This window comes from Panulirus ornatus, chromosome 59 (genome assembly GCF_036320965.1).
Source record: "Panulirus ornatus isolate Po-2019 chromosome 59, ASM3632096v1, whole genome shotgun sequence".
NCBI lineage: Eukaryota > Metazoa > Arthropoda > Malacostraca > Decapoda > Palinuridae > Panulirus > Panulirus ornatus.
The window spans coordinates 21664240-21677670 of record NC_092282.1 but is presented as its reverse complement, the minus strand read 5'-3'; the positions used below and the strand labels follow the sequence as shown (position 1 = coordinate 21677670).

General features: G+C 45.4%; 1 protein-coding gene across 1 annotated transcript; it reads right to left on the bottom strand.

The window, feature by feature from the left end:
- Positions 1 to 532: 532 nt before the first annotated feature.
- On the bottom strand, positions 533 to 6272 carry LOC139767228 (uncharacterized). The gene is made up of 2 exons (XM_071696370.1): positions 3010 to 6272; positions 533 to 2730 (listed from the first exon to the last, which is right to left on the bottom strand). Exons 1-2 carry the CDS (start codon positions 5842 to 5844, stop codon positions 2653 to 2655), a joined length of 2913 nt encoding a protein of 970 aa, XP_071552471.1. The 5' UTR covers positions 5845 to 6272; the 3' UTR covers positions 533 to 2652.
- Positions 6273 to 13431: the final 7159 nt, after the last annotated feature.

Here is a 13431-nt window from a genome sequence, read left to right as displayed (position 1 = left end):
GAAGTTCGTTCTCTCAAAGTAATCTAGAAGGTTTGCTATACGTAACCTTTTCCCTTGAATCTCGGGTTGATATTTCTTCCTTTTCCAGGAAGTCTTCCATTATTTTTGTGATTAGCGTTTCTAATATTTTACAAACCACACTCGTCAGGTCAGCATAACCTCTCTGTCTCCTTTCTTTAAAGTGGATCCGATAGTTGCCAGTCCTATGACACTGAACTATTCCTGAGCACCATCGTGAACACGTACCTGCACACGTCTTCAGCATACAGTTTCATCTGGACCATGAGCCTTATGTGGGACCTCTGGTACTGTGTCTCCCTTTTTGACTTACTTCTCTGTTTACCAAGACCTCCCCATTCTGTCTCCCTGTGTTGGGTCTATAATGCCTTACACTGTCAAAACACTTGACAACTAGTCATTTTGTTCTTCAGATATTACACGAGTTTACACGAGAAAGACAGACAACAGGAGGCCTGATTGGCAATCGACTGGGTTATCTGGTTAAAAATGAGGAAAAAGGAGTTTAACTTGACAAGAAAATGTAATACCATTCAGCAGTTTTTTAAGCTATCACTAACTTTCTGCTGCTGCACATTAGCCTTCTAGTGTCCCCGTCACTGTACCTGAATTTATCGGGCTTCGCTTGAAAGAGGTTATATCATGAATGTTAAGTCATCTTTAGTAGAGTTTGTCTAAGAAGTTCTCACTCCAAAGGAATCCACATTTCCCTGTTACTGGAAGTAGCGCAGCCCTGAGCTCCAGGGGCCGTATGCAGAAAACTTCTTAGAATGCTTAAGTATGCTTAACCCCATAGAATTTTACTTAACTTTAAGAATTTTGCTAAGCATGTTTTTGAAAGCTGCCCTACGCTTAAATATTTGCTTAGCAGACGACAAATATTTTGACCCAAACTGCATTTCATACTTCTTAAATCATATGCTTAAGTTTTGCTAGGCATCCTGCTTAGTCCTTTTCTGTGTGGCACTGAAGTCACTTGCTCAGCTAAGCATAAAAATAAGCAGAAATCTAAGAATTTTTCTGCATACGGTCCCAGAAGCCTTCAATATGAGGTCCTGGGTTACACCAGAACTCTTTCATAGAAATTGTTCTATCTTGATTATAAACAAATCATAATTGATACATCTTTATGTCATCATCTACTACTTTCTCTCCTGATTCTTTCAGCCTAATTACCTGCTTTTTAAATGACAATCTATTCCTGATGAATTTATGAAAAACTTATGTATCACCCCCTACCTTATTTGCTGTGTTCGTCTCATGTTTTTCTTTGTCTCTTATATCTTATCTTTCGTAAAGAAAGATGAGAAATAAGACAAAGAAAATTTACTAAAGATAAGAAATAAGACACAAAGAAAATTTACAAAAGATAAGAAATAAGACAGAGAAAAACACAAGACGAACATAGCAGATTAAGGCAGGGTTACGAAAGATAAGAAATAAGACACAAGGAAAAGCATGAGATAAGGCAGGGGATGATCCAAACGTTTTTCATGAATCCATGGCAATCATTCTAAGCACTTTCATCATTGTGAGCCTGAGACTGGGCTGCCGAGAACAGCAGGCGGTCAGCATACCAACGGACCACCGATGGAACGGAACATGCCAGTCTGGAACTACTGTCCACAACCTCACATCTCTTCTACCTCTTTTTTGTCAATCTTTCCTCGCTCATCCTCTCCATGTGACCAAACCATTTCAACGCACTCTCTTCTGCTCTCTCAAACACACTCTTTTTATTACTACACATATCTCTTACCTATACATTACTTACTCGGTCAAACTACCTCACACGACATATTGTCCTCATGCATTTCATTTCCAACACATCCATCCTCCTCCGCACAACCATCTCCGAGATAACGTTCTCGTGTTCTACACATTCTTCATCGCTCCCTCCTCCACCTACGACTCACTTCCGCTTCCAAAACACTTATCTTCCTCCAATTTTTCATCAAACTTACATCCCATCTAATCTACCCCTCAAGCAAAACTCTTGCATTTACCTCCCTGACCATCCCATCCCTAAACAAATTAAACAACCATGGAGTCATCAAACACCCTTGCCGTAGACCAACCTTCTTCCTACTAGTACACGCGCCTTACACCCTAGATAAGAACTTCTCTTTGCCTCAAGCAGCTTACCTCCTACACCATATATATATATATATATATATATATATATGGGCGGAATATGTACCCCGTTACATACCCTCATCAGCGCTCCACATCCTCATCCTTCAGCTCCCTCCTACCATAGTTCAGTCTAACTGGCAGCCTTTCAGCACCCACTTACACCTTCCTTTATCCATCACATTAAGTGGTATCTTCACCTACACTACCTCACAACCCTCTCTCACCTGACCCACCTCCCTCTCACTACTTATAGTACGTAAGAACATGGGAAATGATGTGTTCAAACACCTAAAGTGCCCGAGAACAAGGAAATGATAGATTACAAAGTGCATGACATATGAACAAGGTGCATGACATTAAGAACATTAGAATTAATCTTTAAAAAATATTGGAAAGAAAAACTATGCTCACGTAATGGTTGGTATACGTGATAATGGTATACGTGTAATGGGTTCACAAATGGGTTCCTTCTGAGGTTCTGCCTCACACACGGGCTCCTCAAGGCGAAGGCTCCTCCTCAGATTCTGCCTCAGACTCAGGCTCCTCCTCAGATTCTGCCTCAGACTCAGGCTCCTCCTCAGATTCTGCCTCAGACTCAGGCTCCTCCTCAGATTCTGCCTCAGACTCAGGCTCCTCCTCAGATACAGCCTCAGACATCACAGGCTTCACCTCAGATTCTGCCTTAGACATCACAGGCTTCACCTCAGATTCTGCCTCAGACTCAGGCTCCACCTCAGATTCTGCCTCAGACATCACAGGCTCCTCCTCAGATTCTGCCTCAGACTCAGGCTCCTCCTCAGATTCTGCCTCAGACTCAGGCTCCACCTCAGATTCTGCCTCAGACTCAGGCTTCACCTCAGATTCTGCCTCAGACATCACAGGCTTCACCTCAGATTCTGCCTCAGACATTACAGGCTTCACCTCAGATTCTGCCTCAGACATCACAGGCTCCTCCTCAGGTACTGACTCAGAAACAGGTTCCTCCTCAGGTACTGACTCAGACACAGGTTCCTCCTCAGGTACTGACTCAGAAACAGGTTCCTCCTCAGGTACTGACTCAGAAACAGGTTCCTCCTCAGGTACTGACTCAGAAACAGGTTCCTCCTCAGGTACTGACTCAGAAACAGGTTCCTCCTCAGGTACTGACTCAGAAACAGGTTCCTCCTCAGGTACTGACTCAGAAACAGGTTCCTCCTCAGGTACTGACTCAGAAACAGGTTCCTCCTCAGGTACTGACTCAGAAACAGGTTCCTCCTCAGGTACTGACTCAGACACAGGTTCCTCCTCAGGTACTGACTCAGACACAGGTTCCTCCTCAGGTACTGCCTCACACACGGGCTCTGCCTCAGGGACTGCCTCAGACACCTCCACGGGCTCTGCCTCAGGTACTGCCTCAGACACCGGACTTTGGTCCTGTTTCTGATCAGGCTGAGAGCGCTTCTGGAAGTTGTCCTTCTTCCTGGAGGGCCGAGGAGCTCTACTTCTGCGGAGCCGCATTATGTCGGTCTTGGCCTTCTGGGCATCTTCCGCTAGTCCGACAATCTCAATCACTTTATATTCTTCTTCCTTCCCGGGCACGTGGATGTGAACGCCATACTTTTCTCTAATGGCAGCCACGTTTTGTCCACCTTTACCCAGAATTAGACCATGGAAGCTGGGGTCAACATTCACCGTTCTCAAGATGTGCCCAGAAAGCCAAACTCTGGAGGGCCGATTCCTGTAAGAGGTCTTGGACGCTATCAAGTGAAGGTCGCCGTCAGTAACGTTGGTCAGCCTGAACACACTCTGTAGGTTCAAACAAGCCTTAGTTACCCCTTGACGGCGTCCTTCTAGGATGATATAGTCGCCTGTGTCGGGGACAGTAACCTTAACGTCCAATTCATCTAGTATGGATGGAGCTCTCCTTTTAATGTAGCAGTGTTCTTTTGAGGGTATTTCCAGCCACTCCACCCACCTGTCATTTCTCTTGGAGGTGTTCAGACTGGCGTCCTTCCTGGGTGGCCGCCTTGTTTCCTTTACAAGGCTCCGGTTACCAGACATCTGTGTTGGGTGTTCGATCACAATGTGGTTGTCGTTAGATGTCTGGTGTGGGGTTTTGTAAGCTGGGGTTCTGTAGGTTCTCTCCCTGCCAGACCCCTCAGATCTCTGAGCTGGGGTTCTGTCGGGCCTTTCCCTGCCAGACCACCGCATAGACCTGCCAGAACCCTCAGACTTCCAAGCTGGTGAAGCCTGAACTGGAGTTGTAGTGACTGGCTTCTTACCAGACCCCTGGGTTGGAGTCTTAGGTGTAGCCTGGACTGGAGGTGTAGTGGTTTGTGTCTTTGGCTTCTTACCAGACCCCTTGGTTGGAGTCTTAGGTGTAGCCTGGACTGGAGGTGTAGTGGTTTGTGTCTTTGGCTTCTTACCAGACCCCTTGGTTGGAGTCTTAGGTGTAGCCTGGACTGGAGGTGCACTGATTGGTGTCTTTGGCTTCTTACCAGACCCCTGGGTTGGAGTCTTAGGTGTAGCCTGGACTGGAGGTGTAGTGGTTTGTGTCTTTGGCTTCTTACCAGACCCCTTGGTTGGAGTCTTAGGTGTAGCCTGGACTGGAGGTGCACTGATTGGTGTCTTTGGCTTCTTACCAGACCCCTGGGTTGGAGTCTTAGGTGTAGCCTGGACTGGAGGTGCACTGATTGGTGTCTTTGGCTTCTTACCAGACCCCTGGGTTGGAGTCTTAGGTGTAGCCTGGACTGGAGGTGTAGTGGTTGGTGTCTTTGGCTTCTTACCAGACCCCTTGGTTGGAGTCTTAGGTGTAGCCTGGACTGGAGGTGTAGTGGTTGGTGTCTTTGGCTTCTTACCAGACCCCTGGGTTGGAGTCTTAGGTGTAGCCTGGACTGGAGGTGTATTGATTGGTGTCTCTGGCTTCTTACCAGACCCCTTGGTTGAAGTCTTAGGTGTAGCCTGGACTGGAGGTGTAGTGGTTGGTGTCTCTGGCTTCTTACCAGACCCCTTGGTTGGAGTCTCAGGTGTAGCCTGGACTGGAGGTGTAGTGGTTGGTGTCTCTGGCTTCTTACCAGACCCCTTGGTTGGAGTCTTAGGTGTAGCCTGGACTGGAGGTTTGATTGGTGTCTCTGGCTTCTTACCAGACCCCTGGGTTGGAGTCTCAGGTGTAGCCTGGACTGGAGGTGTAGTGATTGGATTCTCACCAGAACACTGTTGTGGAGTGCTCTTAGAAGACCTCTTCCGTCGTGCTCTACGTGCCTTCTTCTTTGCCAAGGGCACGACCACGGGTTCACTGTACCTTCTCTGCTGCACACGGCGCAGGCAAACCTTTACCAGTGTCATCACACTGGTAAGGAGGAGCAACCCGATGGCCAGGACCTCCGCCCAGCGCCTGAAGGTGTCGAAGTACGTTACCCGCACCACAGGCTCAGACACTAAGGACCTCAGGGCCAGCACATCCTTGACCTTCCAGACGTAGCCCACGAAGGGGATGGACGTGTCTGGGTGGACCTGCACCGGGGGCGTGAAGGCCTTGCACTGTACAAGACCCAAGAACGGGATGTAGAGGGAGTGAGCCTCCCGGTGTCTCTCCCTCAGGAGGGAGAGCATCCGGGATGAGTACATCCGGAGGGCGTAGTTCAACAGACCGGTCGCCAGCACAACGAGGATGACACTGCAAACACCAATAACGAATGCTAATTTACTCATTCTCAATTACAATTTAATGATTCGGTTCCATATACAAGACTTGAGTGACAATATCGTTAAAGCAGAAGTGGCTTGGAGACGAAGCAGAAAATTTTATCCCGTGATCCTGGTGGTGGTCATGGTGGCGGAGGAGGTGGTGGTGGTGGTGGCGAAGATGGTGGCTGGTGTTGTGTGTAGTTGTTAATGATGCATCTTGGAGGGACGGGAGCTGGGTGGACGAAATCTTCTCTTTCTGTATTACTTTCTAAAAGAGGGAATAGATGAGATAGACAACTGATGTCACATAGGTAGATAGAAGGATAGAAGTATAGATAGATCGATAGATAGACGAGTATTTAGTGCACATGGACGTTGGTATGGGACGACACTTTCCATGAGGCTGTATACCGTAGTCACTCGATGATATGGAGGAGTACAGTGTCATCGAAGAACTTGTTACTCCAAGGGAGTCCATGATTGATCCTGCTTCTGATTGTAGCGCAATCTCACGGCTGCAGCAGTAGTCAGGAGGTAGACTGTATATAATATGTCATGCATCTTAGAAACAAAGACATGCGTCCCTTTAACTTTTATTATAAGGTGAAAGAGATGTTCGTGATGTCTTGTCTCTAAGGGTTTATTTGATTAATGAGTACCTGGCTTATACTTGTGTGTGCGTGTGTGTGTGTGTGTGTGTGTGTGTGTGTGTGTGTGTAAATATATATACAGATGAATACATTATATATTCTTCCACCTTGTATAGCCATTCCTTCCAAAGAACATATAATGTACTATTTTTCCTGTTGCGTCTCACAGTCTTGCTTGCTGTTCATATCAGTTCACATAACATGGCTTCCTCGAGCACATCTTCCTCACTATATCCTCACATCACATCAGTCCTCTATGTCTTATGCCGGAAACGTTGCATCAGGAGGGACAGAACGTTCCAACCATCAACCTCTCTGGCAAACGTTTACAGAATGTCTTCATCACTTCAGCAGGAAGGTCAACCAACACCAGTGGCTGCTTCTTACAACCTACTGACACAGAGGCTGAAAGATGAGGCCAGGTATCACTTCAGCACTCCAAAGTGAGGTTGGCACTCACTCACCCAGCCGGCTGCTGTATCTACAACCCATCGACACTCAAAGTGTTACGATGGTTCCTGGCTTCACTTTAACCTTCCTCTGTAGGGTCGTAGTACTTCCTTGGATGGCTGTTGTATACACACCTCACCAACGCTGAGAACGTAAGGTGATGTAGTTGAATGTGAGGTGTTGAGATGGAGTAGCATGTCCTTGAGGCTATATAAGGTGTTATAATAGATTCCACGGTAATTATAAGTGTCAACTGGCGTAAATATTGTATGGGATTGTATCCGCTTAGCAGAGGTGTTATGAGACTTCATAAATGATGGACTTTGGTGTTATGATGTTAGTAAGTATTGTGATTGATCGATGAACTTACGATATGTTCATTAGTGCGTACAGAGGAGGAAGTGCTAGTGTACTGTACTGTACTGCACCGTAGGTAAACAAAACTATCTTTTGTTTTTTCCTGCTGGTTAATTTTTCCCTGGTTGTCTAGGGGAAAAGATTTATGTCTTTTAATCTAACGGTAAAATTGAAAGTAAATTTGATAAGACGCAACGTTAGTCACTCATTAGGATGTCACTGTGTTCTTTGATAGCAGTTTTTATACTTCAGTTTGTTTATACTATACTAATGAAGGCATCATTATAACCCCTTACCAGGTTCTCACTACTGGTGTAGTGATGCACATTTATTGTAGGATGAAACAATGAAATGTTAGCTTTTTGGTTTTTGCTCCACAGAAACCTGAAAACTGTCGAAGATATGACCCTCAACACGACTCTTATATAACTATGAATCATCATATATCATCATATATAGTCCAATTGTCAAATGTAACGACAAAATAAGACAGTCGGTGGATGGCTAGGGTAGAGCATGAGCAAGTATATATCTATATACGTCTGTCTCTCCAATCTGGTGAAGATGAGTGACGGGCAGCTGGTGGTGAGGAGGTCACCAGGGGAAGCCACCACTACACACACACACACACACACACACACCTGGCGATGCCTCCTGCCCTCTACCCTGGCGATCTGCTCAAGTGATTTGATTATTGACATTAATCTGTAACGTATTCTCTCTCTCTCTCTCTCTCTCTCTCTCTCTCTCTCTCTCTCTCTCTCTCTCTCTCTCTCTCTCTCTCTCTCTCTTTCTCTCTCTCTCTCCCTTATTCGCTTTGCATTTTGCTTAAAAAGCGTTGGGCTGAAAGAGGGTGTGGGAGAACCAGGTCGGAAAGGTGAATGAGAGTTGAGAGGAGAATGATAAATGAATTACGGTTTTATTGTAAGGTAATTATTAAGAGGAGATAAATGAATTACGGTTTTATTGTAAGGTAATTATTAAGAGGAGATAAATGAATTACGGTTTTATTGTAAGGTAATTATTAGGAGGAGATACATGAATTACGGTTTTATTGTTAGGTAATTATGAGTAGGTAAATGGTCGATGGTAAGAGCGACTAGTGAGGAAGCGGATGGTGAGAGTAACCAGTGAGAGGGGGAGGGATGGTGAGAGTAACCAGTGAGAGGGGGAGGGATGGTGAGAGTAACCAGTGAGAGGGGGAGGGATGGTGAGAGGAACTAGTGAGAGGGGGAGGGATGGTGAGAGTAACCAGTGAGAGGGGAGGGATGGTGAGAGGAACCAGTGAGAGAGGGAGGGATGGTGAGAGGAACCAGTGAGAGGGGGAGGGATGGTGAGAGGAACTAGTGAGAGGGGGAGGGATGGTGAGAGGAACTAGTGAGAGGGGGAGGGATGGTGAGAGTAACCAGTGAGAGGGGAGGGATGGTGAGAGGAACCAGTGAGAAGGGGAGGGATGGTGAGAGGAACTAGTGAGAGGGGGAGGGATGGTGAGAGGAACCAGTGAGAGGGGGAGGGATGGTGAGAGGAACCAGTGAGAAGGGGTGGAGGGATGATGAGAGTGTATGATGAAGAAGGGATAGGATGATGAGAAGAGCAGGATGGTAAGAGTATATTGTGAGGGACAGAGTAAATGGTAAATATGGAGAACAATGGATGGGTGATGAGAAAGACTGTATGAGAGATACTTGATGATGGAAGAGGTGATGGCAGAGGTTGTAGATGGTGAGAGTAACCGATGAGTGAGGGAGTAAATGGTGAGAATAACTTTATGACGGAGGAACTGCATGAGAAGAGCACCTGGTGAGGCGTTGAGAGCTGAGGGTACCTCATGAGGGTGACAGCGGCTGAGGGAATGTCTCCTGGGTGAGGTGGTGGACAGTAGGAGGATGAAAAGGAAGGGAGATGGATGAAATGATGCCTGCCAGTTGGAGGAGGAGGATGACCAACAAAAGGAAGAGGAGGAGGAGGAGGAGGAGGAGGTAAAGGAGGAGGAGGAGGAAAAAAAGGAGGAGGAGGAGGAAGAAGAAGAGGAGGCAGAAAACAGTAAATGTAAACTATAAACAGAAGGAATGAGAGGAAATAACACAAAAGCAGATAATGAAAAGAAATAGAAATCGGGAGAGAGAGAGAGAGAGAGAGAGAGAGAGAGAGAGAGAGAGAGAGAGAGAGAGAGAGAGAGAGAGACAGAGAGAGAGAGAGAGAGAGAGAGGCCAGGTTACAGAGTGTGACGGTAGATAGAGTGACTGACTCACATATAGTTTCCCGATCTCTTTACCCCATCATCACCTCAGCCTTTATATCATTTCCACATCTTTCCTTGGCCAGACCAGATGGATTCTAACACCCCTCCCAGCTTGGATGGTGTCTATGACAACCCTTTCCCCTTTACTGTATGTGATGGCGCAGTGTGAAACAACTCATTTAAGTCAAGGCTGGAGAACACGAGCCTTCATGCTCGTCTGTAGATCAGTCAGAGTTATTTGGTGACATGTAATTTGATGGAGTCTTCTTGTAGGTGGAGGTAGAGTGGGTCTTCTGGATAGTGTACAAGCTGTGTTACCCCGCCTACGTAGGTTAGGTCAGTAAGGATCTCAAAGTCTTCTTGTTGACATTTGAATCCATAAAACCACAGTTGGATTCTCGTAATGTGTCTTGTGTTTTGTACAGCTGGTCGCTCATGGTGAAGTTACTACTTCTTATGTGTCTGTGGTGGATGACCAGCTTGTCTTTACTATCTCATGTTGTATGGCTGATGTGTCTGGAGACGATGTCTCGTAGTACAGATGTGCTTTGAGACATCGTCTCTACGTAGACACATCGTAGACACAACACAAGATAACAGAGCCATGCCGGGTCATCAACTAGTGACTTTGCTATGTTAGGCAGTGTGAAAATATAAACGGACGACCCCGGACTGAACTCTGAAGTACTCTCACGGATCTATGTGCATATACGCTCACGTCAGCTCACGGGGTATGACAGATCAGAACACCAAGACCAGATATTCCACTCCCTAGATCGACACCAGTCAAGTCCTCGTGTCATTTAGGCCTCGAACTGACTGACAGTCACTTCGGCTCTGGGCCCCGGCCTTCCTGAACTGTGTAGCCATCATCCGCAGTCCTGCCAACTGATATATCTGTGTGGTGTACAGGTGATTGGCTCCGACATTGTGGTGTTCTCGTTGAGATCAGCCACACATTTCTGTGATTTATAAAGGTAACTGTCATTTTCTTACATCTATGACCAGGTTGCTTTATATATGTATAGCATACAAATCTCCAACAGCCAGGATCGAACCCGGGACCCCTGCATAGCAGGCGAGAACACTACCACTAGGCTACAATCACCCGTGTTGTGTAGTTAGGTTCTGTAAAATGCTATTTACTGGTTGTGTGAGCCTATGGGAAATGACCGGTGTAGACCCCGTTGCTCACCAACGTGAGACGAAGGGTATTCGACAACATAGTATTCGAATAGTCATTTCCCTTTTTAGGCGTGATCGTAGCTCAGCAGTACCGCTCCCGCCTGCTACGTAGGGGTCACGGGTTCGATCCTGGCCGTTGGAGGTTTGTATGTTATATGACAGTGCGCGTTCATATGCACTTTATTCGTGTATATATATATATTTATTTATATATGTATATATATTACAAAATACTATCTGCGTTCAGTTGTTATAGTTCATGAGAGGCAGATGATCAATAGACGCCCATGACGTTCAGTCTAGTGGGGTCAGGTGAACACAGTTCCTGGAGGTTGTGTTAGATGGCCACATCCATCACCCAGTTTTTACCTTGTGGGGAAGACTTGTGCTTCTCGTTACTATATTTCTTCTATTCCCTGTTAAGAAAATGTATATGAAATTTGCACTGGGAGTCGGTCGTAAATTTCACCTCGTGTGGAAAATGCGTTCTTGTTTATATGCAGAAAAAGGACGAGAATTTCTACTTACTTATGGTGAGAGACGAGGGACGTATATCTGCCACAAGTGGCTTCTGGTGAGTTGGTTTTCATTATTCATGCCTTCACCCAGACGTCTGCCTGCTTGGCCGGCCGGGCGAATATCTTAAAACACAACACTTCAGTATTCATGCCTTTACTAGAGCAAGTGCGGCTTACGGCCATCCCATGGAGGATCTTAAGACACTGCTCACTTCATTAATCTCGGCCATAACAGAGCAGTCTACCCTACAACGTTCCCCGGGAGGATTTCAAGACGTGACACAGTTCATCACTGATATGTTCACCACAGCTGCCTACCTGCAGCCATCTCTGGGTAGGATCATACGTGTTAGAATGCAGTCAAAAGTTGAGAATATCCATCATAATAGAAAACGAGTCCAAGACAATCACTTGTATACCAAATGGCGCGTCCTAGCTACGTCTCTTCGTTGTATATCAACTGATTTGTATTTCATTCTTGTGTCTCCCCTGATGATGTGATTATTACACGAAAGTGCACTTGGGAACTTATCGTGTTTCATTTACCCCGTGGACTCATAGGAATATACTTGATAACGCGCAAAACTGTGAACCTTTCCAATATATATATATATATATATATATATATATATATATATATATATATATATATATATTTTTTTTTTTTACACTATTCGCCATTTCCCGCATTAGCGAGGTAGCGCTAAGAACAGAGGACTGGGCCTTTGAGGGAATATCCTCACCTGGCCCCCTTCTCTGTTCCTTCTTTTGGAAAAAAAAAAAAAAAAAATGGTAAAAATGGCTATGCTTTCTGGTAAATGGAAAGACTCGTTTCTCTGATCGGAAAGTTCCCTGACCAGTCAAAGAGTGGGCAGTGGTCCCCTTGACCAGTTGCTCCGAATTCTTTTTACGTTTTCTTTTAGAAATATCTCGAAAATGGGAAGGAAAAAGGAATTCTGTGAAAAGTCACGAAAGACCAGAATTCTATTCTTTTATCTCATGACCTTCCACTATGAAACTCTATGTTTCGTAGGAGTGTATGTTATATCTTGTTAACATTTTACCGTCATTGATATTCTATAACTCACTTGACAACAGATGTAAACTGTCATTGATATTCTATCATTTTCTTTACAACAAGTGAAGTATTTTCTTAAAGGTTATCAATAGGTATTTGTACACACATCTCAATAAATAGTATAGCTCATGACAACTGCTGCTTTGGCCACTGTTCGTGTGAGCTACCTGCGTGTATCCTTACCCTATGAGGCAGACGTCTCGTCTCGCTGCTGCTTCCCACAGTACCTGTGTGGCGACTGGCAACTCGAGAATTGACCGTTACCATACCACCTCTCATCTCTCAAGCAGCAGGTTATACGAAGAAAGGCAAAAGGTAAAAGGAAAGGAGATTACTAAGCTAAGCTCAATAATCTCCTTTGCTCCTTTTACCTTTCTTCGTATAACCTTTCTACCCTCAAGTGTCTGGTCTATGTACCACCTACTGCGAAGCTTTGATTAACATTTGTCTTTTTTTCATGTTAATTCTTCCATCCGAGATGGTCTTTGTCTGTGGCATTTATTGCCTGTCTCATATCGGTCGCCATATTATACTCGAAGTGAGTCACAATATTCTTCAGTGAGACTGTGTATAGATCCTTAGATTATCATGAACATCTGAAGAAGGTGTTGAAGACTTTATTCCGCCGATGGTTCTAAGTCGACTCTGGTAGTCTACATACCTGAACAACCAACCAGTCGACTCTGGTAGGCTACATACCTGAACAACCATCCAGTTGACTCTGGCAGTCTACATACCTGAACAACCAACCAGTCGACTCTGGTAGGCTACATACCTGAACAACCAGCCAGTCGACTTTGGTAGGCTACATACCTGAAGCCCAAATAGCTAAAGGACAAGCCAGGTGTGCCAGCCAAGCTTACTGATGCAATCAAGTGTACCAGACAAGCATAAAACAAGGTCCTTCAGTCAGTTGTACCAGCCAAGACCCATTGTTCAGGTGTGACAGCCAAGTGTGCTAAATGATCATGTATTGAAGCAGAACAGTCAGGTGTGCCAGAGGAATATACAATGGAGTACAGCAGCCAGGCGTGTAAGACGAGCTTATTATGAGGTACAGAAGCCAGGTGTAACAGACGAGTCTATAGAAAAGTGCAGTAGCCAGGTGTGGCAGACGAGCATATATAGAGA

What these genes read in the sequence shown, in the direction of transcription:
- LOC139767228 (XM_071696370.1), bottom strand. Translation starts at nt 5,844, where the DNA reads ATGAGTAAATTAGCATTCGTTATTGGTGTTTGCAGTGTCATCCTCGTT. An exon ending in TGTCTGAGGCAGAATCTGAG is followed by an intron (nt 2,731 to 3,009) that starts GTGAAGCCTGAG and finishes GCAGAATCTGAG; the next exon opens with GAGGAGCCTGAGTCTGAGGC.